We start from the raw sequence: 27,244 nt of genomic DNA on the forward strand, positions 1-27,244 counted from the left end.
AATATACTTCAAAGAAAAAAAAATAATTCTGAATGTGCCCCTTTCCGTGACCTCCAGCAAAATGCTTTGGTCATGTGGAAAAAAACCCCACTTTTTGGTTCTCCCCCTGCAACCCTTAGCCCCCTTGCTGCCTTGGGTTTCTGAGAATAAAATAGGAGATGGGTGAGGGTTAGAGACAAATTTTGAATATCCTTTCATATTTTTTATTCTTATCCCAAAATGAGCTATACCAAACAAAATGTGGATAGTAGTTTGCTATCAGCTGTTTTGCATTTTGCCAGATCAAGCTCCTTAATTTATCTTTTGAGCAACAACATGTTCTGAATCAAAAGAAAAATATTTGAAGATATTTTGTCATAATGATACAAATTTTTTCTTTGTATATAGTAAATATGGTCAGTAATTCTGATTAGACCGTGTGTGAAGAGATCACAACAAATGAAACTTGAGATTATGCAGTCCAATCTTATATGTTGTATTAACTACAATTTATTTTTTTATTGTGAAAATCAGTGATTAAAAATTTTATGCCCACTGATTCTTCAACAACATTGTTACTAAATTTCTTGCTTCTGTCTTAAGGCTGTATGGAGAAAAGAGAACCACATGGTGGTTCCACTAGGGGAACACTCCAGGAGCTCTCATACATTTTCAGATGGAGCCGTATCTGACATGCAGGGAGAAAGTTGTCCAGTGCCTTCCAGTCTTTAGTGCAGTGCAAATTAAGGACCGACGCTAAATATAGTGGTAATGATGGTTATTAGATTTTTTAGTGTATGGATAGTGTGAATTCTTCAGAGTTCTGTTACTGTACAGTTTACGAATGTCTCCTTTTACAAGAAGATTGAAATGATGCGTGTACTTTTCTAAGAAGTATGGAATTTTTAATCTAAAGACAGGATTTTTATTAGATTATTTAGCCAAATTCCTCAGTGTAAAGTCAGTGTAAAAATTAGGTAGAAAGACTAACTGTGATGTGCAATACTAGGAAAGACAGAATTCATGCAGAATTAAAGCAATTATTTTGTCGCTCAGTTTTTGTAATATTATATTGCTGCTGATAATTTTTTTATCTTTTTGCATTTTGAGTTCCTTTCTAGCCTTCTACTTCTGAGTATTTTGGGAATTGTAAAGTTTTTATATTCAGGGCTTTGTCATTAACATTATAATATTTTTAAGTAATTATAAAACAATTATTTTTTTTCTTACTAGGAAGAAGCATTGCATGCATTTATTCAGCCAGAGATCCTGGATGGCCCGAATCAGTATTTTTGTGAACGTTGTAAGAAGAAATGTGATGCACGAAAGGTAGATGCCATGTAGAAATTAATACTAAATTATCTAAGATTATATTCCATATTCAATAGGTCCCTTTCTTTTTAGGGTCTTCGGTTTTTGCATTTCCCTTATCTGCTGACCTTACAGTTGAAAAGGTTTGATTTTGATTATACAACAATGCACAGGATTAAATTGAATGATCGGATGACATTTCCTGAGGAGCTAGATATGAGTACATTTATTGATGTTGAAGATGAGGTAAAATATTTATTCATTTTTTGTTAAAAAATATTAGTCAATTCATTTTGGTTGATCATGTGTTTAAGAGAGCTATTTGGGGTAACAACACTGGGGGTGTTTAGACTGTCTTTGTGATAGAAAGTATTCCTTTCTTCCCATATTTCTTAATGCCAAGTTCTATAAAAAGATGTAGATTTGTATAAGGTTTTTTTTGTCCACTATAAATTATATTTCAGATACTCTTTTTTGATCAGAATAACTTACAATATTCTTTGAAAAGACAAAAAGAATCTCCAACTCGAATTATTTCTTTAATTTGAGCAATAATTTTGTGTTTCATAACTTTCTTAGTGAAACAAACCAATCTAGAGGTGGGCTACATTGTGTTTCTGGTGCATAAAAAACACAGAACAAGTATGTAAGTGAAAAAATGAGCAAATTATGTAATATGGCCTTAATTTCTTGTATTTGTCTTAGTGTCTTTTTCAAGGATTAAGATTTCTGGGTAATTCTCAGTTAAAATTTAGCACCTCTAAAATAGGCTAGGATAGAAAGCTAGAAAATAAAGGCATTTTGTCTGTTTTCCCTTTTAAATTAGTTTTTTAGTTAAAACTTTAATAAATAGTTTGAGAATGGGACTTTGAAGGACACCAGTTATCATTTTTTTCCACTCATTGACCCCCTCCAAATTCTCTGGTTCTCCTAACCTTATTCAGTAGGAACTTCTTAATATCCCACTCAATTCTTTTGGAAACTCCTGGTTTCATTATAGGGGTTATTTACAGTCACTGGACATAGTTTGTTAGAGAGTGATAAATCTTTATTTTTTTCAAAACTACGATGAATCGTGTTTATCTGATTGAAACTGATCACTGTAGTTATAAAAATGCCTTTTCTCAAAAGCTCAAAAATTAAACATTCATCGGATTTTAGTGTCTTAAGAGAGAATGTATAGAAGAGCAACTTTTCTGAGCCTTACACTCTCTGAAAAGGACAATAATTGCTTTTTATGGCTTTTATGAAAAGTGTTTTAGATAAAGTAGATGTTCATGGAATGGTACCTATGACCTGGTTACATTTTGAAAGGTTTAATTTAAAATAATATTTCCGGGGGCGCCTGGGTGGCTCAGTTAGTTGGTTTAGTGTCTGCCTTCGGCTCAGGTGGTGATCCCAGGGTCCTGGGATTAAACTCTACATTGGGCCTCCTGCTCAGTGGGAGTCTGCCCCTGCCTCTCCCCCAGCTCCTGCTTTCTCTCATGCTCTCTCTCTCAAATAAATAAATAAAATCTTAAAAAAAAAAAAAAACCAAACCAAAGTAGACATAGTCTTTACAGGAGTCTGACACAAACAGAAATCAGTCAGTATTGGATTGGTTTTCTGTATATACCCAATATATTTCTTGTTAAAGGAGATCTTTTACAAATAAAGAAAATCTAGATGTATTTGACAGGAACTTTTAGGAAGTTCTAGGTCCATTTGTTGGGAGAAGAGATGTTCTAGCCTAAAGGAATGTCAGGAATGACCTCTTTGTAGACTTAGTGTAGAGTTCTAGAGTTGGTTTTCGCTTTGATCCAAACTTTCTTGAGGGATGAAGACTGTATGTTAGATGCAGTCCCCACAACAAAGTTCTTGGCAAATGTTGGTGCTTATTATTATATACTGCTTAGTTAATTTAGGAACTTCTGTACAGTTTACAAGAGCTCACATCTTAGAGAAGAATTCTCAAACTATTTAAATAAAAACATTTTTAGGTATGTATATGAAATATTAAAGGAAAAGGGGGCAAGGAGTTGTTTGGGGATTTCTAAGAAGTAGATTCCTTCAAATAAAATTTGCATGAGAAGGATTTAAAAATCTTAAAAGCATGAAAGAGTATGATTTGTTTTGTTATATTTCCACCTCTTGTGCACTAGAATATAAAGTTCTTGTGGATAGGTACAATTGTTTTTCTTTCTAATTGTCTATAATACCTAGCACAGTGATAAATTAAATTGAACTTTTTGTTCAAGAAAAGAAATATTTTTGGGGGGATTTGAGAGCAAAAGCTCATTTTGGCACTTAGGTTCTCTGCTTTTATAGATTTTGGTGAAAGAAATGCTGATTTATACTGTTACTTTGCAACTATAAACATAAGTGGGGTTTAATTAGAATTCTGAATCACTAATTCATTGTATCTGAATTTTAAGGACATTAATAGAGATGCTTTTAAATACACTGTTTTGGTTCAATTTTATTTAAGGACTTGCTAAGAGAAGATAAATTTATTTAAAATAAATACTTTTATTAATAATATCTGAACTTATGTGAAAAGTTAGCAGCATGTAAGTAAAAAATTTTATTGAGTATATGTTTTCCCTTTATTTAGCTTGTAATTGTAAGATAATTATGTTTTATTAAGAAATCCCCTCAGACTGAAAGTTGCACTGACAGCGGGGCAGAAAACGAAGGCAGTTGTCATAGTGATCAGATGAGCAATGATTTCTCAAATGATGATGGTGTTGATGAAGGGATCTGCCTTGAAAGTAATAGTGGAACTGAAAAGATTTCAAAACCTGGACTTGAGAAGGTACCTTTTATAATTTGTGGGTTTTAGTTGAAAGAATAAAATAATCTCCGAGCTGCTATGTAATTCTATAGCATAATGACCAATAAATTCTCTTTAGGAGAAGTAATTTTTGAAAAGGAAAGACTTTTTTAAAGCTGTTTTTATGCATATATGCGATCATAATTAGACTTTAGGAAAGGGTACTTATAGGCAGGAGCATGAATTTCTGGGAGGCTGAACTATAACTATGTAACCAAGCTGGGTGGTGGTGTGGAAAGGGTGCCTAGTGGTCAGGAAACCACTTCTGCCTTTAAAGTTGCACCAGGCCTCTAAATCTTATAAGTGTCCTTGTATAGCAGAATGAAAATATTAGGCTAGATCTGTTGATTTAAAAAATTTTGGCTGTGAACTCCTTATGAAATAGTTATAGAACCGATCTTTTAGAGATAGGGGAAAGCCAGAGCCCTCAGCCTCCCTCCCCTCCCCATGACAGCCCTTAAGGAACTTAAAAAAATGATATAGTTCCATGAATTATAATTTGACAACTACCAAATTTGATAATCTCTGTTGTAAAATTTTTTATGTCACTGTGTCAGTGATTTTTAAGAGTTTATCAAACTATTTCTTTCACATTCATATCTTCTGCTTTATTGAGGGGAGAGTTAAAGGTCAAATGTCTTCAGCATGTATGAATTATGAATCACTAGCCTGAAGACTGATCGTAATTCAAGTCTTGCAGAGTCATATTAAATGTGGAGGTTTTTTAGACAGTATTTAAGAATGGAACTGCTCTTGCATTAATCTATTTTTAGACCAAGACCATTACTCTAATCAGTATCATCATTGTCCTTTACCTTTTAAAATTATCTGTTTCAGGGCAGATAGATGATCATGAATTGCTATGTAATGAATAATGTAGTGGATACATTATAACTTAGTCTAACGAACATTGCATTCAAGCATGGATTGGCAAACAGTGCCCTGCCTGTTTTCCTACATAAACAGGTTTTTGTTTTGTTTTGTTTGTTTTTTTGGTCTTACTACACTAAGTAGAACTTCTTACAGAGGGTTGAATAAGAGTGGTGAGAAAGGATATTCTTGCCTTGTTCCCAATCTCAGGACGAAAGTGTTCTATTTGTCACCATTAAGTATGGTGTTGGTTCTAGGGGTTTTTTGTAGGTGTTCTTTATCAAGTTGAGGAGGTCTCACTCTTCCTAGCTGTTGAAGGAGTTTTTATCATGAATGAGGATTGATTTTGTGACCTGCTTTTTCCAAGGCAGTTGATAGGATCATATCATTTTTCATCTGTAGCCTGTATTACATAGATTGATTTCTAATGTTGAACCATCTTTGCATATTTGAGAGATGTCAAATCAGTAGATCACTGTTTCACAGATATTACATAAATACGTTAGAAGATGTTCTCAGTCATTATATCGCTCCACTCTTTCGCAAAGAAATAGAATAATTTTACTTGAATAAAAACGACTGTGTTATTTGGGACTTCTTGATCTTGCCTGTATGTACCAGAACAGTCTTTTATTTAGTATCTGCTTCTAAAATTTCAGACTGTTATTTTCTTTTTACATAAATAACGTATTTCAGATATGCATAGTTCCAGAGGTTATAACATAATTAAAATGTGAAGGAATGCACTGAATGAAACTGTGACACATAAAACTATGTGGTGACTTGCTATTTTAATCATTTTAGAGGAAAGCATACCTACAATAAATATCTAGGACAATTAATATGTTATTTTATTCTGTATTAATAGAGAGTAGGAAATATACAAATAAAGGTTTTAGATTTTTCCTCTTCTCTGAGTTATTTTTATTTTTCCCCCTTAGAATTCCTTGATCTATGAGCTCTTCTCCGTTATGGTTCATTCAGGGAGTGCTGCTGGTGGCCACTACTACGCATGTATAAAGTCATTCAGTGATGAACAGTGGTACAGCTTCAACGATCAACATGTCAGCAGGGTAAGGAGGGGTTGTTTAAGATTATTCTGAAAGACAGGAATAGAGGTGTTTCTAATCAACAGCAGGGTTTATTAAAAATAGGAGACTTTGTCCAATAAAGCATTTTAAGACATATGCAAAGTCAGTCTTTTGTTTTTGCTTTCAGTAAATTTCCTAGTTTGTTTTCATTGTTACTTTTGTTTTGTTTTGTTTGAGGCTTGCTGAGTGTTTCCAGAGACAGACTCCCACTTGTTTTGTTTTTCTCCCTGAGTGGTCATTTGGGCTACCTGTTGAGGAGCACTAGAACTGATTGGCCGGTAGCAGCCTCTGATTTGATTAAATTTTGTGAATTGGTAATTGTATGGCCCATTAAACTCTGAGGTTAAAAATAGGCTTGTTTGTTGACATAGAAGTAATGATAGGATAGATTTTACAGAACGGTAAAGAACGTAAAAACTTTCTAGATAACCCAAGAGGACATTAAGAAGACACATGGTGGATCTTCAGGAAGCAGAGGGTATTACTCAAGTGCTTTTGCAAGGTAAATAACTTCCTAATTTGTACTGTGTGTAAATTAGAAGTAATTATAGCTTCTCAACAGTTTTTACCATTCAAGAGATTTAACCCAGGGTTCAGCAAACAATAACCCATGGACCAAACCCTGCCTGCCTCCTGTTTTTGGAAATAAAGTTTTATTGGAACACCACTATACTCATTTGTTTCAAGTATAGCGTGTTCATCTTTTCCCTTAACAGCAGTTAAGTAACTGCAATGCAGACAATATGGCCCAGAAAAAATTAACTTAACTGTAGTAATTGTTCTAGGACACAGGTTTTTTGAAGACTTAACTGTGTTACCGAGAGGAAATGTGAATCTTCTCAGAAATCCATCAGGAAGAACAAAGTAGATTCTCCTTTTATTTTCTAGAATACCTAAAGTTTGAACCTAAGAATAGTTACATGGTTTTCTAATTGTTTGAAACAACAAAAAACTACTATTTAAAAAAAAAAAAATTGGTGCTAGGAAATGGAACCTTTACAATCTCCTTTTTGTTGACATTAATCTTTTTTATTTTTCTCCCAGCTCTACAAATGCATATATGCTGATATATAGACTGAAGGATCCTGCACGAAACGCAAGTATGTTACATGTAGTTATTTGATTTTGCAAGTTTTGTAAAACCCAGGTAACTACTTGCAAATGATAGGACGATTAAGTTTTTTTATGCATAGAAAAATTAATTGTAAAGACTGTTATGAGATAATACCAAGTGGTAAAAACACTTGGGAAAAAGTTGAAATGTTTTTTAATATCTTAAGACAAAACTTACTCTACATAAAAAAATTGGATATTTATTTGCAGTGAGATTGTATTCAGTGATAACCCCCAGACCTGTGTAATGGTCCTAACTCACTGTCTAGATGGCCTAGAGCAAGTTATTTAACTTCTCTAAATCTCTTACTTTCCACATCTGTAAAATGGGGATAATTACAGTATTTTATAGGATTGTAATGGAAAGTTAAATGAGATAACATATTTTTAGCATTTAGCGTCACGTCTAGTACATGACTTAAATTTAGCCATTGCTTTTTTTTTTTATTACAAGTTTTGGAGTATTTTAGTATCTAAATGAATTGAATAGGAACCTTAAATGAAGTGAACTTCTGACTTACCACTCTAGAAATGTTTCTAAGAACTAGAATTAATTATCCTTGCTTATTTGTTTAAAAAGCATAGGCTGGTGATGGGTATTAAGGAGGGCACGTATTGCATGGTGCACCGGGTGTTATACGCAAGTAATGACTCATGGAACTTTACATCAAAAACAAGGGATGTACTGTATGGTGACTAACATAATATAATAAAAAAATTATTAAAAAAAAAAAGCAAGTTAAGTGTTATGATTCTAGTTTGCATCCTTTACTGTTTTAATTAAATTGAGAACCCCCAAAATAATCCTGTATACAAAGCATGCAGGTTTGTCTTTTTATTTATTATTAATTTTAAAAATTGCAGTTTCCCTTTTTTCTTAACGCTGACTCTGACTGAACAGTATTGCAAATAAGTAAGGGTGTGTGAGTGTACCTGTAGATACATACACAGGTGCTATGTTGCTCACATTCTTTTCTAATTGTTAAAATCATTGTCCTTGATTTCAGCATATTTCCTTTGTTTGGCCACTTCCATACTATAAAATCTATTTTAGATAGTGTACTGTTTTTGCTTACATTTTTGTAAACCCTCATTAGATTGTGAATTCAGTTGGTATAAGGCTTAAGACTTAATTTATCTTTTCACTAATGATAATCCAGAGTCCAGAGTCTGTCATATAGTGGCTGTTCAGTAATTTACTATAGAATTAATGGAGGTGAAAGGAAATTGTAACAGGAAGTCATTCAGAACAGAGACTTCAGAGTAGTCATTCTGACTTTACAGATAAAGGAACGATACCCCAAAGATTTACTTGTCCAAGGTCATAGCTTCCTGAAGGCAGAGCCAGGTTTGTAGTTCGTGTATCCTCTGTGGCGCCCAGCATTCCAGATGTTTCCATTAGGGCAATAACTCAGTTTTCCATTATCTCTTCCCCTAAACTGTAGTTTTGTGACGAAGCACCAGAGGGTGCTCTGAGTATGAGATGGAATATTTTTGCAGTTAGAGCTTATTTCTGGAAATAGTGGATTTTGACCTTCCACAAGGATGTGATATATATATAAAGTTGTTCTCCCTATTTAATGCCTGATAATCATTGGTTTACTAAATAATGTCATAATCTCGTATTGTCACTTTTAATACTTTGAGTTACATATAAAATCCTGTAAATAGAAGATAGCTAAAAGATAGCTTTGAGAACAAAGGAAAGATGAGTGTATTAGTGAGTGATAATAAATAAATAGCATTTTTAGTACTAGCAGCAGCAACAGCATTTATTACATTTTATTGTATCCCAGGTAGTTACTCTGTGGGGTAGGTGCTGCTAATAAGCTGAAGAAATTGAGGTCTGGACAGGTAAACTTGCCCTGGGTCACATGGTTTGAGGGTGATAGCACAGTTTGAAATCAGAAATGATTTTATTTCCAAGTTTCAGAGAGGCTTTTTCATTCTAAAAGTCTTAATCTACATACTAGAGTTTTCCTGGAGCCAAGAGATATTATGGATTAAATATATGGCTTTTTAAAATATGAGGCCTAACCGTATGCCATTATCAACCACCTCTTTACCCTTGTCTGGAAGAGGCTGATGTTCCAAGTTGAGAGACTGATGTAACTGAGATCTGTTTTGATGAGAGCCGTTGTAGAAGTATGTACTATGGGCACATAATGGAACAAAATTAGGGAAAGGGGGATCAATTTCCAATGACTCCGTCTTACCCTGTTTTTATTACAATAGAATTTCTAGAAGTAGATGAATATCCAGAACATATTAAAAACTTGGTGCAGAGAGAAAGAGAATTGGAAGAACAAGAAAAAAGGCAACGAGAAATTGAGCGCAATACATGCAAGGTTAGATATCATAATTTTACTTTTAATTAAAAAGTGCTATTGAAGTTTGCTTGACTGCAATTCTCATGATATACTCATTGGTTGATTCTTCAGGCAGTTATACTATCATGATCATTAAACAATGTAACTAACTATATTACTGAGGTAAGATATGGTTTTATTTTATGCATTAAAAAACACTAACATGTAGTGGTAGTACTCAGTGCTGGTAAGGTTACAATGATATAAACATTGTCACATTCTGCTACAAGAATAATAAACTGAAGACCTTATTGCATAGAAATTGAGCAGAGTTTATCAAGAGCCTTAAGCAAATTTATGTATTTTTATATAATTCTCTTAAGGAAATACCTAATCAGATAATCATGCATGCTATAAAAATTTTCATCACAAGGACATTCATCACGATATTTTCCAAACTAGAGAAAAATTTGAAACAACCTGAATGTACATCAGTAGAAGAATGATTATTTAAATTGTGATACATGCTTATTAAGAAATGTACAGTTGTTAAAATTAATGTTTTGAGTTCTTTTTTTATGAGACAGAGTCACTATCAATTACTGAGAAAAATAGACATGGGAGAGAATGATCTCAACTCTGTTTTTTAAAAATTACAATATTTGGGGCACCTGGGTGGTTCAATCAGTTATAAGCGTCTGCCTTCGGCTTAGGTCATGAACCCAGAGTTTTGGGATTGAGCCCCACATAAGGCTCCCTGCTCAGCGGGGAGTCTCCTTCGCCCTCTCCCTCTGCTCCTCTCCCTGCTCCTTCTTTCTCTCTCGCTTACTCTCTCTCACATAAATAAAATCTTTTTTAAAAATTACAATATTTTGTGGTACCTGGGTGAGTCAGTCGGTTGAGCAGCTTACTCTTGATTTGATCTCAGGGTCGTGGAATCGAGCTCCGTGTCGGGCTTTGCATTCAGCTGGTAGTCTGCTGGAGATTCTCTCTCCCCTTCTGCCCCTCCCCTGCTCGCTCCCTCTCACTCTGTCTATTGCTGTCTCTCTCTCGTTCTCTCACTCTCTCTCTCTAAAATAAGTAAATCTTTTAAAAATTGCAATATTTTGACTATTAGGAAAAAAATGCTGTCTACAAAAGAATTATGTTTTGATTCATGACCTGCTGAGGTAATGATGATAATTTACATTTTCTAGATAAAATTATTCTGTTTGCATCCTGTGAAACAAGTAATGATGGAAAATAAATTAGAAGTTCATAAGGATAAGACATTAAAGGAAGCAGTAGAAATGGCTTATAAGGTATGTTTAATTGCACTGTTGGACAGTATCAATATCTCAGATAACAGTATTAACATCTTTTTCAAAATTGTTATTAGAGTCAGTAGTAATACAGGCACTTGCAGTCATGTTGATAGCCCATTTACAGCATCTCTCTCTCAAGCGTGTAGTTTACATCTCATTCTGAAAGCCAGTTCAGTTTTGTAGAACAAGAATTAGAATTAGAAACAAAAATACTGATTTGTTCTTTTCATTCATTTAGCGGATATGTATTGAGAGCCTTCCACAATTTGCAAATATGTTATTGTTTAGATGCTATAAAATAAATCAGTAATATATTGAGATTATTTCTCCTGAGATGTTAACCATGAGGAGACAGCTATGCAAAAGGTTAGAGGAGAATATTTTAGTAGAGATGACAACATATATAAAAACTGAGGTGAGGACGTGGCTGGCATGATCAGAAAACTGAAAAAAGGGACATTGTGTTCAGATTGTCTTGAACGAGAATAGAGTAGCATAAAATCAAATTAGAGACTTTGTGTGAGTAGAAGTTTGCAATTCTAAGACTAATGGAAAGTTATTAGTGGGTTTTGAAAGGCAAATTGGAAGGGAAGCATTCTTAAAGAGATTATTCTAAATGTCATCTGTAATACTTGAAATTAAAAATATTTTTTGCCCTTTCCATATAAATACTAACATCATTGAAATGAAATTAAAGTCGTTAGAGAAAAAATTGCATACTGCATCATTTCATTTATAATTTATATATAGAACCAATGAGAGAACTAAAAGTAGTACACAAGATAGCCGACATTGTTTCTCAGTGTGATCCACACTTGATTGTGTGACTATTCTAATTAATGCCACTGGTCCTCACTAAGCTGTAAGCACTTACAAAGGCAAAGAGTGTTCTGGTTTGGCTCACAATCGCATTTCCAGTACTTTTACCTGGTGTGCAGGAGAATCAAAATTTGGATGGGTATGTGGATGAGTAAATGAATGACCAAACAGTAAAATGGGTGGATGGTTCTGGATTTACCTCATTAAAAGTAAAAATCCTGTAAATACAGTGGTGGACTCCAAGCATCATCTTTGCAAACAATAGTGAAACCAAATGAGACTAAGCTGGAGAAAACATCTTACCTAAACAGTTTTACAATCAGTGATAGCAGTAACAGTAGTTTATATTCCAGCAGTTTTTAGTACAGGAAGGAAAAAAAACGTTGTCTTAAAAATAGGAAGTAAAAGTTCATAAATATAAAGAATCAAACAAACAGAAGAGAGAAATAAATCAGTCTTATGTACCAGAAAGAGATCTCTAATTGGGGGGTGAATAGAGGTCAGTGGGGACACACATCAAGATTTACTGTTTTTCTTGAAAGTCATAATCACAAACCTTAAATAAGTATGAAATACTTTGAAGTAATCCTGTGTGTCTCCAGGCAGTTCATTTTTCACTTAAGAGATGTTGCATCCAGAGTATGCCATCTACCAGTGACATGAGCTAGAGGGGAATTTATGACAAATTCCTGTGCCCTGAGCTGCAGGTACACGGGAGGCTTATCGGGAAAGGGAGCTAGCTGCGGGGTGGCGCATGGGAGACACAAGCTGTGGCCTCTGTGGTGACTCCACGAGGCATGCTGTCCCCCTCACTTAGCAAGATGGTCAGACCCAGACATATGAGTCACCAGTTCTTCTCCAGATTGGATTCATAAACAGAAGCCACATATTCTCATTGGTCGTTCTCCCTGGTTCCAGCTTAGCGATTACAGTGCAATAGCTTAAAATACATTGATTTTGAGTCCATCTAAAAACTAGGATGTTAACTTTCTTTAAAACCAGAAATGTCTTCAAAATTTGTTGATGTATAAGTTGTATGATTTGGGGGATAATGAAATAATGGTTATTTAAATATAGCATTGAAGTTGTGCCTTTAACTTTGATGTCTTTGAGCTCTGATGCAAATCATAAATATATGGATTATATTGTTTGTTAGAACCTCTTGGTAGTGTAATTACACATCAGACTAAAATACCATATATATTTTTTTTCTTTTTTCTTGGGCGTCATTTTCTTTTAGATGATGGATTTAGAAGAGGTCATACCCATGGATTGCTGTCGCCTTGTTAAATATGACGAGTTTCATGATTATCTTGAACGATCGTATGAAGGAGAAGAAGATACGCCAATGGGACTTCTACTAGGAGGAGTCAAGTCAACATATATGTTTGATCTGTTGTTGGAGACAAGAAAGCCTGATCAAGTTTTCCAGTCTTATAAACCTGGAGGTAAAGAGTTTTATGGTATTTTGAATTGTACTTAACTTAAAATTTTCATGAGAAGGTTTTTTGTTAATAGAAATTAATTTAATTTTAAATTTTTATATATTCTTAAGATGCAGAATAATTCTGATAGGTTAAGAAGTATTCAGCAACAAGTTTGCGGTTAAGTTCTAGGTTACTTTCAAAGAGCTATACACAAAATTTTTAAAAATAGGGTTTTTTTAACTTTTAGTTTTCAGTGGAATTTTTCTCTTTCAGTACTGAATCATCCTCCTTTCTCCCTTCTTGTTCCCTACTCCCTCTACTTAGAGAGAAGACTCTGGTCCAAAAAAAGTACATTCCCATTAAGTCTCAGAAGTAGAGTCTATTTTTCAGTCTTCTTGAAGAGGAGGTTTTATAAGCCATCACTGCCAATGCTCTTTTTTTTTTCCTTCATCCTCTCCATTTCTACAGGTCCCAGGAACTTCAGCTTTTTCTGTTCTCATTAAACCTATCACATTCCTCAATATCTTGGGAGTTTTTTTTCTTTGAGACTGATATGGAAAGCAAAATACCAGGCCCCTAGCTGTACCCTTTCTGTAGGGTTAAATTGTAATATGAAGAATTTAAGTGAAAAAAACAAACCATGTAAACCAAAGCAGAATTTTCTGTAGGATGTAGGGAATATTTTGAAGAGAGGAAGTCTTTGATTATGAACAAGGTCTTAAGCGATGATATAATGAAGGTTGTTCAAAAGCAGGTAGGGCTGCTGTGTCCCATTTAGAATTTGTTTTGCATTTTCTGGTTATGTATATTTATTTAGTGTTGTGGTTTGGGTCTGTATTTTGGAACTTTGGATATATTTAATATGCTTGATAAATTTGACTGTGTTATGTTTTACAAGGAAACAAAGCATGTATTTTTTTAAAAAATCATATTTTGACTATTGTCATTGTTTTAAAGAGATGTACGAGAACTTTTTCATTAGCTTCATTTTCATTTCTTTGTAGTTATTTTTAATGTGATAAATTGTGAAAGAGAAGTTTTACCTTGTATTATATACATGCATAACATTGTATGTTGACCGTCTTGATAATTAGAAAAACGTTATCTTTGCCATCTATTGGAAACACATGAAAAGTGCGGTGCTCATATGAAAGCTATTTTAAAAAATAACCTCCAGTTATGTTTTTATGTTTTTCAAATGGGACAGAAGTGATGGTGAAAGTTCATGTTGTTGATCTTAAGGCAGAAACGGTAGCTGCTCCTGTCACCGTCCGTGCTTACTTAAATCAAACAGTCACAGAGTTCAAACAACTTATTTCAAAGGTAAGTTTTAAAATCGGTCAGTGACTATTTGTGAGTACCTGTGCTGTATAAAGCATTATGTGATAGTTACAAGTAAGGTATAGGAACTAATTTAATATTTACTGGCGGGAGACAAGTATCATTAGAAGAGGAGGACACTTCGAGTGGAAGACACCAGTTAACCGAAGTATGGAGGTCAGGAAGTGTGAGGCGAGTGCACCTAGCAAGGGCCATGTGTTTGGCTGGATCTCTGTCAAGTACCTGACTAGAAATAGAAGGTAGTTTATTTCATGAAGGGTCTTTAAGTAGTAAACACAAAGGGATGGGCTCTATTTGATGTAGGCAATAGGAAGTAGGATATTTGTTTGTTTTCCTAAGTGCAGCAGTGGTATAATGAGAGCTCTGCTGTACAACGGTTAAGTCTGGTGACACTAGACTAGTGTTCCACATGGAAGGAGCGGGGAGTCAGGAATGTAGATGAGGAGGCTGTTGAAATAATGCAGGTGAAGGCATAGGACCAGAAATGAGAGGTGGTGTAGATTGTTAGAACAATTCTATGAATAGAATCTGCCAGAGTTGTGATTGGTTGGAGTAAGGCAGGAAGGAGCACAGATGACCTGAGGAGTTGCAAAATTGGGTAACCACAAAGGTGTAGTGATCTCGTGATAGAAGTAGAAGAGTAGTGTGGGGGAGCAGATTTGACAGGGAAGGTGATAAATTAAATAGGGACCACATTCAATGAGTTAGTGATAACATAGACTCATTCAGAATTTGGGGGCTGGAAAAGTATGATGAGAACGTTCAAATTTCCTTGGACAGAAAGCTAGTCCACTCCAAATACAGTGGTGTACTGGTATACTGTACTCTGTGGAACATTGAGCACACAAACATAGGTAAAATTTCAGGGTTCTTAAGCTGTACATTCAGATGCCTCGGTGTAGTGGAAATTGTTCAGTAATAGCAAGCCAAGCAGTTGATCCACTTTCCAGTCATTGATCTTAGGACAGTATCGTCTTTCATCTCTTCGGGGTTTTTTAATGCCTCCTTTAGCAGGGTTGTTGTGACTGTTAATGGAACAAATAAATGCTTTGTTTGTCGGGGAAAAAATTGTTAAGTATTATATAGAAGTTGGGTTTTAATTATTACTATGTTAACAAAGCAACAACTTCTAACACTTCTGCCTGAGTAATAATTGGAGGAGACAAATCACGCTTTTTGGAGTTACATTTTACAATTAAATTGTTCATAAAAGGACTACATTAGTGTACTTGCTCTGTATTACAGTTTAGAGTATGAGTCCGGAGGTAGAATACAAAAGAAACACATGATGTTCCTGTCCCTGAAAAAGCTAGTAATTTTGTTGGGAAAAATATGTCTGTAGAGAATAAAGACAGTCACAAAATATGTTGCCAAGTAATGCAATGGTTAAAGTATAACTGGACTGCCTAAGAATTAGTTATTATTAGTTGTATTGAAAACTAATCATGTTTTTTAAAACAAATTTTTTTGTCTGCTCATTTCTTGTGAAATTGCTATGATACCTCAAATTAAGGATGTGTAATTTTAGAATAATGTCAAATTTTACCTATTAATTAATATCATTTTACACAGAAGAAAAATGATGTAGTAAAAGTATTAACAGCTCTTCACAGAATACAGAATAACCCATTGAAAGTTGAGAAGTTAAACAGGTATTGGTTTGACATCCACTCTCAGAGTCAGTTATTCTGTTTCGTTGTTCCACCTCATTTACTTTGCAAGCATGACAGGAATAGAATTTTCAGTGAAAAATCGTTACCTTAACAATAGTTTCAGAGCCTACATATCACTTTGTTCACCTAATTTACAGTATAATTAACGGATAAGACTAAAGGTTTTCGAGATTCTTAAAAATTTTATAAACCTCTACAAAGATTATTTTCTTTGAATTTTCTTTCTGTTGTTTTAAAGAAGAATTCAGCAGTGTCTCATTGTCCACATTTCCAAGTCAAGCAGAATTATCCTTGTGAGTCCTTATTCATCAAATCACTTCCATTACAGGCCATCCACTTACCTGCCGAAACAATGAGGATAGTGCTGGAACGCTGCTACAATGACCTACGTCTTCTCACTGTGCCCAGTAAGACCCTGAAAGCTGAAGGGTTTTTTAGAAGTAACAAGGTACGTCTTTTAGTTGTTCGTTACTATTTTCTATGCTGGTTATAATAAATTAAGTTTTATATTTTAAGGCTGGCCTCTAGAGCTATCCACTATTTGTCTTTAATTTACCTTTTGAATTCTCCCATCCTCTCAACAATCATCTTCCTTTGTAATTGATCAGATCAGGCTTCTTTCCGTCCTGCTCAATCAGTCCTGCTGGTTCTTCTCTATGTCTTGTTCATGAGCTACCCCCACCTGCAGAGCTCTTCCTCCTCTCCTTACACTTACTTTTCAAGCCACAGATTAGTCCTGCCTCTTTGGTGAAGACTTACTATTTCTATCCACAACAGTCATGTCCTCTGAATTCTGTGAATTATGTTATGTTCATTCTTGAGCTTCTCCCATAAAGCAGTACTTCATGGTGAAAGTTAGAGACATGCCTACTCTAGAGAAGATTGTCATTTTGGGTACACCCAATGTTATTCCCTTTCTCTACTTATTTATCTCTGATAGAAAAGAGAAAGTTCACATAGGTCTGTTTGTTTCACCTCTTGATACCATTATGTGTTCTATCATTTATCATTTTTCCTGTGTGTTTATTTCTAAGCCATCAGTTTACTCTAGATAAATTGTATCCAAAATTTTCCTTGTTTGCCATGTTTTACTTATTGCCTTTTTCATTCTCATTCATCTTAATGCAGTCTCGAGTCTTTTATCTCATTTAACCTTTTTTAGTGTTGTCATATTATTCCCAGTGTGTAATTTTTATTCACCTCTGTTTTCTTTGGATACTTTTGCACAGTGCTTGTGTGTCATTAAAATCTCTAATCCATCCTAATGCTGTTCTAGGGTGAAAAGTGGGAGGGATCACACTTTTTTTCTTTAAATGGTCAGCTAGTAGTCCTGATTGTAGCATTTATTGAATAGTTATCGACTCTCGTTTGATTTATATTTAACCACCTACTTCCCCCAGATTATTTGAAAAACATCCCCCCAATGAAATATTATCTCATCTATAAATAATCTGAATATATATCTCTAAAAGGTGAGAACTTTTTAAAAAACATAACCATAATTATATTATTACATCTAGAAAACTAACAGAAATGCCTTAATTATCAATTGATATCTAGTCAATATTTAGATTTCCCTGATTATCTTGTATTTTTTTTCTAATAAGATTTGTTTGTTCAGATAGGATCCAAATAAAGTCCATGATCTACCTCTCAAGTTTATTTTAATCTAAAGCTCCCCCATGTGTGTTTATATCCTTGCCATTTATTTGCTCTAGAATCAAGTCATTTGTCCATTAGATTTTTTTTTCTATAATCTGGATTTTGGTATTGCATTCCCAACGTGTCTTTATACATGTTCCTCTATCTGTATTTGTGTGAAACTTGTTTTCCTAATGGGCAAGATACGGAGTACAAAAACATTCTGAAAATGGGCAACCCAATAAACCAGATGTGTGTATATGCGTGTGTGTGTGTGTCCCATCTGTCTTAGCAGTTTTATGGCTAATTACAAAGACATATGAAGAACATAATATTAATTTTATTTAGTCTCCAAAAACAGTATGCGTTCCCTTTAGAAATGTTATTTTCCCAAATTTTACAACTTACTATGCACTGTCTTGTATTGAGGTGATATGATGAATGAGAATTAATGTCACTAAAATTAATGATGTAATATAACTCTTTGGCTTACTATTTAGGTATTTGTTGAAAGTTCTGAGACTTTGGATTACCAGATGGCCTTTACAGACTCTCATTTGTGGAAACTCCTGGATCGTCATGCAAATACGATCAGATTATTTGTTTTGTTACCTGAACAGTCCCCAGGATCTTATTCCAAAAGGACAGCATGCCAGAAAGCTGGGGGTGATTCTGGTAATGTGGATGATGACTGTGAAAGAGTTAAAGGACCTGTGGGGAGCCTAAAGTCTGTGGAAGCTATTCTAGAAGAAAGCACTGAAAAACTCAAAAGCTTGTCACTACAGCAGCAGCAAGATGGAGATAATGGGGACAGCAGCAAAAGTACTGAGACCAGTGACTTTGAAAACATAGAATCACCTCTCAATGAGAGGGACTCGTCAGCATCAGTGGACAATAGAGACCTTGAACAGCATATTCAGACTTCTGATCCTGAAAATTTTCAGTCTGAAGAACGGTCAGACTCAGATGTGAATAATGACAGGAGTACAAGTTCAGTGGACAGTGACATTCTTAGCTCCAGTCATAGCAGTGACACTTTGTGCAATGCAGATAGTGCTCAGATTCCTTTGGCTAATGGACTTGACTCTCACAGCATCACGAGTAGTAGAAGAACGAAAGCAAATGAAGGGAAAAAAGAGACATGGGATACAGCAGAGGAAGACTCTGGAACTGACAGTGAATACGATGAAAGTGGCAAGAGCAGGGGAGAAATACAGTACATGTATTTCAAGGCAGAACCCTATGCTGCAGACGAAGGTTCTGGGGAAGGACATAAATGTATGTACTTAGAAAGAAAAAGGCTTCTCGAACAGCACCAGTTGTTTTCTCAGTTTATTTAAATTTTTATTTAAGAAAAGAATCAGCTAAGAGTTAGGTACTTTGTTCTAAGACCACCCGTAACTTCCTGGATTATAAGAATGTCCTCTGTTGCCTTTGCTTTCATTTTCGGTGTATTTAGTAGCAAGTGTTCTTGGACCTCTGCAACACATCAGACCTGTGACAGCAGTGACGTCACAGCTTTGGGGAAAGATAAGGGAAAAAGAGGAAAGAACTAAGAATTTTTTAAAGGAAAGAATTATGATAGAAGTACTAAGTAAAAAATTAAGGAATAGCTTAAAGAGTAAATAATATACCAAAAAGAAAAAGAAAGAACCAGACACTAGAAAATTTGATGTTCACTGCCCAGGAGAATTTTTTATTTGTGCATCCCCTCTCTTTTCTTTATCCCACAATGCAGATAACTCCCTTCCCACACCCCTTAAAGAGTCCATAATTAACTGGGAAAGTCAGAAAAGGGAAAGGGCTTTAAGTTGATACTTTGGAGGGGGGGAAAGGTGATACTATGAAGTGAGCTCCAGGCAGAGTATAAACTAGACATTCTCAATTGTATAATCACAAAAAGATTGAAGAGATCTGTCAGTTTGGCCTTTGGGATAAGCAACAACAACAAAAACACACCAACATTAAAAATAAAACAACTGTTATAAAACATCAGACTAAAACAGCTAGAGAATTAGCAGGACAACCAGGTTCAATATACAAAATTTTCCTTCAGGTTTATAAGGGATAGCTCAAAAAATAAATACTTTGCATTAGTCTTTAACAATGCCGATATTAATATTACCCCTTATATTTTTATATTTTAGTTTTCAAAACACTTGTTCTCACTTGAAGCTTGTATGAGATTAATAAAGCAAATATTGATATTCTCATTTGATAAGAGAACTGAAGCTCATAGAGGATGAATGACTTGCCCAAAAGTATATTTAGAGCTAGTAAGTAGTGGAACCATTACTACAATTTCAGTCTGAATTGAATGCCTTTGCTCCCTTACCTTTGTAACAGTGGGAAGGAAGTCCCACTCTTTATCCATCCGTTTCCACCCACCCAGTTAATATTTCTGGATCCATTCAAGGTGCCAGGCCCCATGTAGATTTTAGAAGTAGAGATGACAGAGCTGCAGCCTTACGTTTCATTGGTGGGAGAAGACACAACCAGTGTAAAAGTTAAGTGCTATGATGCTTATAGTCTCAAAATTTAGTCTTTTAAAAGTGGTAGAAATTATGGAATCAGTTGTAAAAATGCATAAATTTGTGTTTTTAACTAGTTCCAAATAACACGGAAACCATGTGGCATCCATATACATATCTTGCAGAAACCTCAAGTGGGAAACTATGGTTGGTGAGCCCCAGTGGAGACAGAAACTCTTAGTAATGCTTTAACTTCCTGTGGAGTTTTTACTTCATAACAACTGTGTGAAATTGATGTTGTTAGACACTTTTCACTGATGAAGAAACTGGTTCAAACTGGCTAAAATAATTTGCCAGAGGTCACACAGCTGGTGGGTCACATTGCTGGGGTCAAACTCAGAAATTCTGATTGTAAGCCTGGGGTGCATTCCTCCACCTCGTAGCTGCTACCACGGTCCCTTACTTTCCTCACATCATAGTAAAGTAAAAATAGCTAGTAGCTACTGTTACTTGCTTTCTGACCCTCCTCAACCCTTCTTAGGGCTTTGGAAAAATTAAAAGTAGCTCCTCTTTAGGAAGAGGTTAGAAATTTCTTTCAAGTGGTTTGTTTTATAATGATGTGCTGGATATTTGACTGCATGAGAGTCTCAAACTTAAGAATTTAATGGGAATACTTAGAATTATAGTCTGAGGAGTCTCATTCCACCTTTTTGGAAATTCATAGTGGACTAATTTACTAGCGTTTACTGAAATAGTAAACATGATCAAGAGAACCCATTTACTACAGTTTATTTCAGCTTTCAGAAGCTACGCAGAAAGCTTGTTTGTGTTTGAAAAGAAAAAGTGAAAATCATGGAAACTGGCTTAGAGGGAGAGGATAGGGATGACAGCCAGCAGCCAGGTGTTTCAGGAGTCTGTACTAAGTAAGGCTGGCTCATCACAGTTTCTCGGTGATCTGAATGTAGGTGCTTGGGTAACATGGATAATGGATATAATACAGATTCTGCAGAGGGTTGAAACGGCAAGGTATAATAGACAAAGAACTTGATACCTGAAGAATGACATTCTATATAGGCAATTAATTTAGGTAATAACTGAAATACACTTAAAGGGATGGTCTTTAAGCTATCTGTTGTAATCCAGGAATTGCTTCAGGGAGTGATTATAGAACCTTTCTCTGAAAATACTGTTCAGCTGTGACCTAGTTGGCAGTCTCCAGACATTCAGGTATAGACAGGGAGGTCAAGGTAATAAAAATGGCAGTGCATTTGCACTGAAAATTTCTTTGTACAATTTCTTTACCACCTCGTTCAAGAAATACATAAAGGAAAGAAAAAGAAAAACCTTAAAGATATTTTGAGGTTGTACTGTGAAAAGACTGAACTCTTCTCTTTGAAGAGGTAAATAGGAAAAATGGTATGATGGTATAAGTATAACCAATCAGTTAAGCCATCAATTTTGGCCAGGGCTATATTAAGCATTTTACATATACTGACCTCAAAACACATGAGGCTATAAATATTCTTGTCTCCATTTTAGAATAGAGGTAATTGAAGTACAGAGAAGTTAAGTCAGAGTCACAAATCTAATGTACAAGGAGGAGGCAGGAATTCATTCATCCAGGCTGTTTCACTGCAGAACCACCTTGTCCTCATCACCAGACTGGACTACATCTAACCAACAAACACTTGTGTCTCCCTGTGATAATTACTACAGGTTATCCCAGAAACTGAAATGGCTGTAAAAGCTTATTATTTGAGTAATGATTTAGAATTTACTGCATCTGTTGTAACAGCAATCAACGAGACTGGTGTAATGATCCCCTGAGAATACTGAGGCTCAGAGACATTGGATTACTTACTGATAGCCATTTATTAGGCAGCAGTTGCAAAGCTGAAATCTGGTCATTGTTTTCTGATTTCTAATCAAGTGATTTTTTCGTTATATCCTTCTCAAGAAATGCTGCACCTGCTGGGTAGTATAAATAGAGGCTTATTTGCCAAAAACTGGATTATTAACATTTAGGGGCACTCCTTAAAGTTTAGAAATGGACATTATAAAGAAATTAAAGGTATTTATAACAAAAAAGTTCATCACCATGTTTCTATTCTAATTCTTGTCACCTTTTCTATAGTGGATCTGAATCTTATAACCAGGAAAACAGTAAATGAACATTAATTTGTTTGAAAAAGTCCACTCAAAAATTCATCCCAAAAGTTGGGATGACCTGAGAACATAAACCAGGCGTGTTTTAGGGTCTCATCCTTGATTAGTGATGTAAATTTCACAGAAAACCAAAGCCTACCCTAGAGAGAGGCTTATGGCTACAGGATCCATGGGCCTATGGCAGCATGCTGCTTGTGTATTCTGTACTGCCTATTGTAAGAGAAAGAGAAAAATGAAGAAGAAAAATTGCTCTTTTAATATGAAGACCAGAGTAAATAAAAATATTCCAGAAGTATGTTCATGAGTAGCTTATTATAAAGGACAAAAGAGTAGTAAGTATTAGAAAAAAAATAAAGCTCACCAAAAACAATCCTGTTACAATGCCAAGAGAGCTTTTATGGGAAGTTGGGAGGAAGATTCATTTAGATACTCTTCCTATTACAGTCCAACCACATGATAAACAGACATCCTCATATGCTAGTGGCATTTTTATTCTAGTAGAAATCCCAGAACTAGATTTACTGACAGTTTCTGAAGCAATTACTAGATATCTGGCACTGTGCTAAGAGCATGATAGACCTATTACCTCATTGAATTCCCCCAGGAATCCCATGAGGTAGGTGCTATTCTCTCCGTTGTTTAAATGAGGCTGGGGGCTTGCTACCCGTCACATAGCGAAACGGGAAGCAGAAGAGGCAGGGGTGGAGCCCGGCCAGAGCCACGTTATTACTGCGTAGAACTAGAAACGTGTGTAATTGAAAAGAATTCCTGGAAGCTTGGTTTGGAATTCAGCAGCCTAAATAAATAAATAAGTTCTTAAATATCTCTGAACATTTGAAGCTGTTGGATTCTATCATATGCTCAGTGTCCATGTTTTTTGTCCATTCCATGTTGTGTATGAGCTAAAAGTCAAATAACTGAAAGGGGGTACTTTTTTCCTGCTTACAGTAAAATAAAATGCAAATGATCTGTTTTATTTATATCCTAAGAGGTTTCTTTTACATTTTTGTTTCTGTTTTGTTTTGGTTTTTTTGTACTTAGGGTTGATGGTGCATGTTGATAAAAGAATTACTCTGGCCGCTTTCAAACAACATTTAGAGCCCTTTGTTGGAGTTTTGTCCTCTCACTTCAAGGTCTTTCGAGTGTATGCCAGCAATCAAGAGTTTGAGAGCGTCCGACTGAATGAGACACTTTCATCATTTTCAGATGACAATAAGGTTGATTAAAATAATTTTGAATAATTAGAGTCTGTTTTAAATGATAGATTTGAGAACATCTTGCCCTGTTTCCAAGTAAGGTGAAAGAGATAACCCTAAAAGGGTCATTTTATTTTTATGTTTAGTGATTATTTGTTTTTACTGTTGTTTCTCTTCATTCATCTAACAAACATTTGTTAAATGTTAACTGTGTGTCAGTTACTGTTCTAGGTGCTGGGAATCAGAGGTAAAAGATATATGTGTTCTCAAAGAATCCATAATCTAGAGAATTTTTGAAGACCAAACTAAACAATGTGGGGAGAATGGGTTGTTTATTCTGCTGAGTTAATACATCTAAAAAAAATGTTTTTATTTATAGATTACAATTAGACTGGGGAGAGCACTTAAAAAAGGAGAATACAGAGTTAAAGTGTACCAGCTTCTGGTCAATGAACAAGAGGTAAGTAATACCCTTCAGAACAATGTAAGGTCACTTTTGGTAGTTAATGAAAACATACAGTGCAGAGATTTGATGATGAGTCATTTCTTTTTACCTCTTTAAAGCAGAGGCCAGCACACTCTTCTCAGAAAATACTGTAGTTGTGCAGGCCATTCTGCCTCTGTTGCAGCTGCTCATTTCTGCCCCCGCAGGACCAAAGCAGACACAGACAGTATATAAACCAGTGCGGTTGGCTGTGTCCCAGTAAAACTGTATTTACAAAAACAGGCGGCAGATGAGGTGGCTCTCAGGCCTTTTTTTGCCATCCCTCTGCTTTATAGTGTTGTTACAAGTGCTGGAGTGAGGCAAAAACTTCTGCTTTTAAAAGGGGATTTGTTTGTGCCTGTTCTTTAGAAATGACCATGTGGTGCAGGGTCATGAAGCGCAGGCTGGCAGTCGATCTATAGAGCCCTTACGTAGGACTTGCGGTGTTCAGAGTCATTATTATTTAGCAAGCAATGACCTAGTAGCATTTACCATATGCTTGCAGATATCAACTCCTTTAATCCTCGTCAGTTAGCTATGATATGAGTACTATTTATCACTCCCATTTTACAGATAAAGAAACTGAGGCACAAAGAAATCATCTAATGTGCCCACGGTCATACAACAGATGCCAAGCTATGGCATATACCCAGAAGAAAAAAGCAGAGTCCCTGTTTTCAGGATGTTTGTAACATCTTATTGAGGACCTAGACAAGTGAAAACCAAACAGCAAATGTAATAGTGCCCCCTCTTATCCACAGGGGATATGTTCCAAGATTCCCCCCAGTGGATGCCTGAAACCGTGGAGAGTACCACATCCTACATACACTGTGCTTTTACCTAGACATGCATACCTTGATAAGGTTTAATTTATAAATTAGGCACAATAAGAGATTAATAATTGCCAATAATTAGATAGCATAGTTTTAACAGTGTACTGTAATAAAAGTTCTGTAAATGTGGTCTCTCAAATATCTTACTACGCTCTATTCACCCTTCTTGTGGTGATACGAAATGATGAAATGCCTGTGCGGTCAAGTGCAGTATTGGCATTGTGACTGTTACAGTGTAGTATTGGGCTGTCACGGGCCTTCTGACGATTTGTCCAAAGGAAGGTCATTTGCTTCTGGACCCCAGTTGGCTACAGGTAACTGAAAAGGCAGAAAGGAAAACCATGGGTAAAGAGGGGCCACTGGAAGGGGATAATTTTTTCCTAAAATGCCTTCATTTGTTCAACAGATATTGTATTGAGCATCTGTCATATCTCTTATATGTGAATGTTTCTTCCAAATTTGGGGTTTGTAGAGACAGTGTGCCTTCTGAGACAATGAATAAATGTATTGGAGAATTAGTATGCATTTCCCTCATTTTAGTCCATAAAAGTGATGCTTTTTACTTTAAAAATTGCGATCATTTGGTTATAAAAAGAGAAATATGAATGTTATTTAATCTTCACAATGACTCTGTGAGGAAGACACTGTCCCCAGTTTACAGATGAAAGAAGGAGGCACAGAAATATTTGTTAAGTAAACTTGCTCAAGATGGCAGAGTTAGTAAATAGTGAAGCCAAGATTTGAACTGAGGAAGATAGATTCCTAACTCAGGCCTGTAATTGTCACACTATAAAGTGCATATAAAATGCCTTGTATATCCCTATTTGAATGTGTAATTCAGTTCTCTGATGATGTTTATATTCCTAGCCATGCAAGTTTCTGCTAGATGCTGTGTTTGCTAAAGGAATGACTGTACGGCAATCAAAAGAGGAATTAATTCCTCAACTCAGGGAGCAGTGTGGTTTAGAGCTCAGTATTGACAGGTAAAGTACAATTATAGTTATCATTAGCAATTGGAAGGGAGACTGTGTGGTCAGTTGATATGGATTGGTATAATTTTCTAAAAGTAGAATTAATTCTTGTACTATTCAGAATTTTAGTAATAGGGATTGATTTTTAATAGAACTGAGCAAAACTATGAGAATTTCTTTGAACTTCCTTGAAGTTTGAGGAGCATCTCATTATATTTTTTCCAAATTTTAATGAATAACCACTTGACTTTTCTATTTAAACATAGTCCATTTTTTCTTGATGTCAGATTCATGTCATTTTTTTAAGTTAAGAATCTCAAAATACAATAGTTTAAAATGTCTTATCACATTTGTAGATTTCGTCTAAGGAAAAAAACGTGGAAGAATCCTGGCACTGTCTTTTTGGATTATCATATTTATGAAGAAGATATTAATATCTCCAGCAACTGGGAGGTTTTCCTTGAAGTTCTTGATGGTATTATTCATATTTTTGTGGGGAAATATCAGAAATGCTCTGGAACTGTTAGAAGCCTATAGTTTTTTATCACATACCAAGTTTTCTTCTGTCTTTAGTCTGGGTTCCATTTACCTTTTAAATATTTCTTTTCTCTAATTTTGAGAATATTAATTTTTCCTTACAGAGAAGTTGCAGTTTCAGAGTTGCATTTTTAGTACTTTTTACAGAAAATTCTGCTAACATTTTCTTACCTGGGTTTGTTATTTAGTTTCTTTCTTCATTATGGCTTATTTTGTTAGACGGTGTAGTATTAATAATTGATCAGAGATTTTGAGAACAATAACTGTATTAATTTCCTAGGCTGCCATAACAAAGTACCACAAACAGGGTGGTTTAAACAATGGAAATTTATTGTCTCTCAGTTCTGGAGGCTGGAAGTCCAAGATCAAGGTGTCCGTCGGGTTGGTTCCTTCTGAGAGCTGTGAGGGAAAATTTGTTCCATGCTCCTCTCCTAGCTTCTCATGGTTGCTTGGCAGTCTTTGGTGTTTGTTGGCTTGTAAATGCGTCTCCTGATCTCTGCTTTCATCTGCACATGATGTGCTCCCTGTGGGCTTGTATGTCTGTTTCTGAATTTCCCCATATCATAAGGACACTGGTCATGCTGGATTAGGGCCCACCCTAATGACCTCATTTTAACTTGATTACCACTATAACAACCCTATTTCCAAAGTAGGTCATAATCTGAGGTACTAGGGTATAGGACTTTAAATGTCTCTTTGAGGAGACACAGTTCGGCCTGTAACAGTAACCTAGAAGGGGACTTGTGTTTGTCACACCTCCTGGTTTTAATGTTCAACACTGAAACATTTAAAGTATTGATTTTTTTGGAGGAGGCAGTGGGAGAAAAGTTGACTTTGGGGAGATCATATCAAGGAAACAACCAGTTCTATATTCTTTGGTGACTGCTGTTGCCTAG

General features: G+C 35.3%; 1 protein-coding gene across 8 annotated transcripts in view; it reads left to right on the forward strand.

Moving 5' to 3' along the window:
- Positions 1 to 27,244, forward strand: part of USP47 (ubiquitin specific peptidase 47) — a 105,742-nt gene that overhangs the window by 73,994 nt on the left and 4,504 nt on the right. For 7 of the 8 annotated variants that reach the window (XM_011232432.3, XM_034645734.1, XM_011232434.3 and 4 more), the window contains 16 exons: positions 1,213 to 1,308; positions 1,384 to 1,536; positions 3,917 to 4,084; positions 5,914 to 6,045; positions 6,489 to 6,565; positions 7,108 to 7,163; positions 9,412 to 9,524; positions 10,682 to 10,786; positions 12,849 to 13,056; positions 14,243 to 14,358; positions 16,378 to 16,497; positions 18,191 to 18,968; positions 23,369 to 23,544; positions 23,903 to 23,983; positions 25,708 to 25,823; positions 26,168 to 26,286. In XM_011232432.3, the coding sequence (XP_011230734.1) occupies positions 1,213 to 1,308; positions 1,384 to 1,536; positions 3,917 to 4,084; positions 5,914 to 6,045; positions 6,489 to 6,565; positions 7,108 to 7,163; positions 9,412 to 9,524; positions 10,682 to 10,786; positions 12,849 to 13,056; positions 14,243 to 14,358; positions 16,378 to 16,497; positions 18,191 to 18,968; positions 23,369 to 23,544; positions 23,903 to 23,983; positions 25,708 to 25,823; positions 26,168 to 26,286 (2,614 nt within the window). The remainder of the gene's footprint in view (positions 1 to 1,212; positions 1,309 to 1,383; positions 1,537 to 3,916; positions 4,085 to 5,913; positions 6,046 to 6,488; positions 6,566 to 7,107; positions 7,164 to 9,411; positions 9,525 to 10,681; positions 10,787 to 12,848; positions 13,057 to 14,242; positions 14,359 to 16,377; positions 16,498 to 18,190; positions 18,969 to 23,368; positions 23,545 to 23,902; positions 23,984 to 25,707; positions 25,824 to 26,167; positions 26,287 to 27,244) is intronic. The other variant, XM_034645733.1, reaches the window with a different exon arrangement.

The sequence above is a fragment of the Ailuropoda melanoleuca genome, chromosome 16 (assembly GCF_002007445.2).
Source record: "Ailuropoda melanoleuca isolate Jingjing chromosome 16, ASM200744v2, whole genome shotgun sequence".
In the NCBI taxonomy this organism is placed as follows: Eukaryota; Metazoa; Chordata; class Mammalia; order Carnivora; family Ursidae; genus Ailuropoda; species Ailuropoda melanoleuca.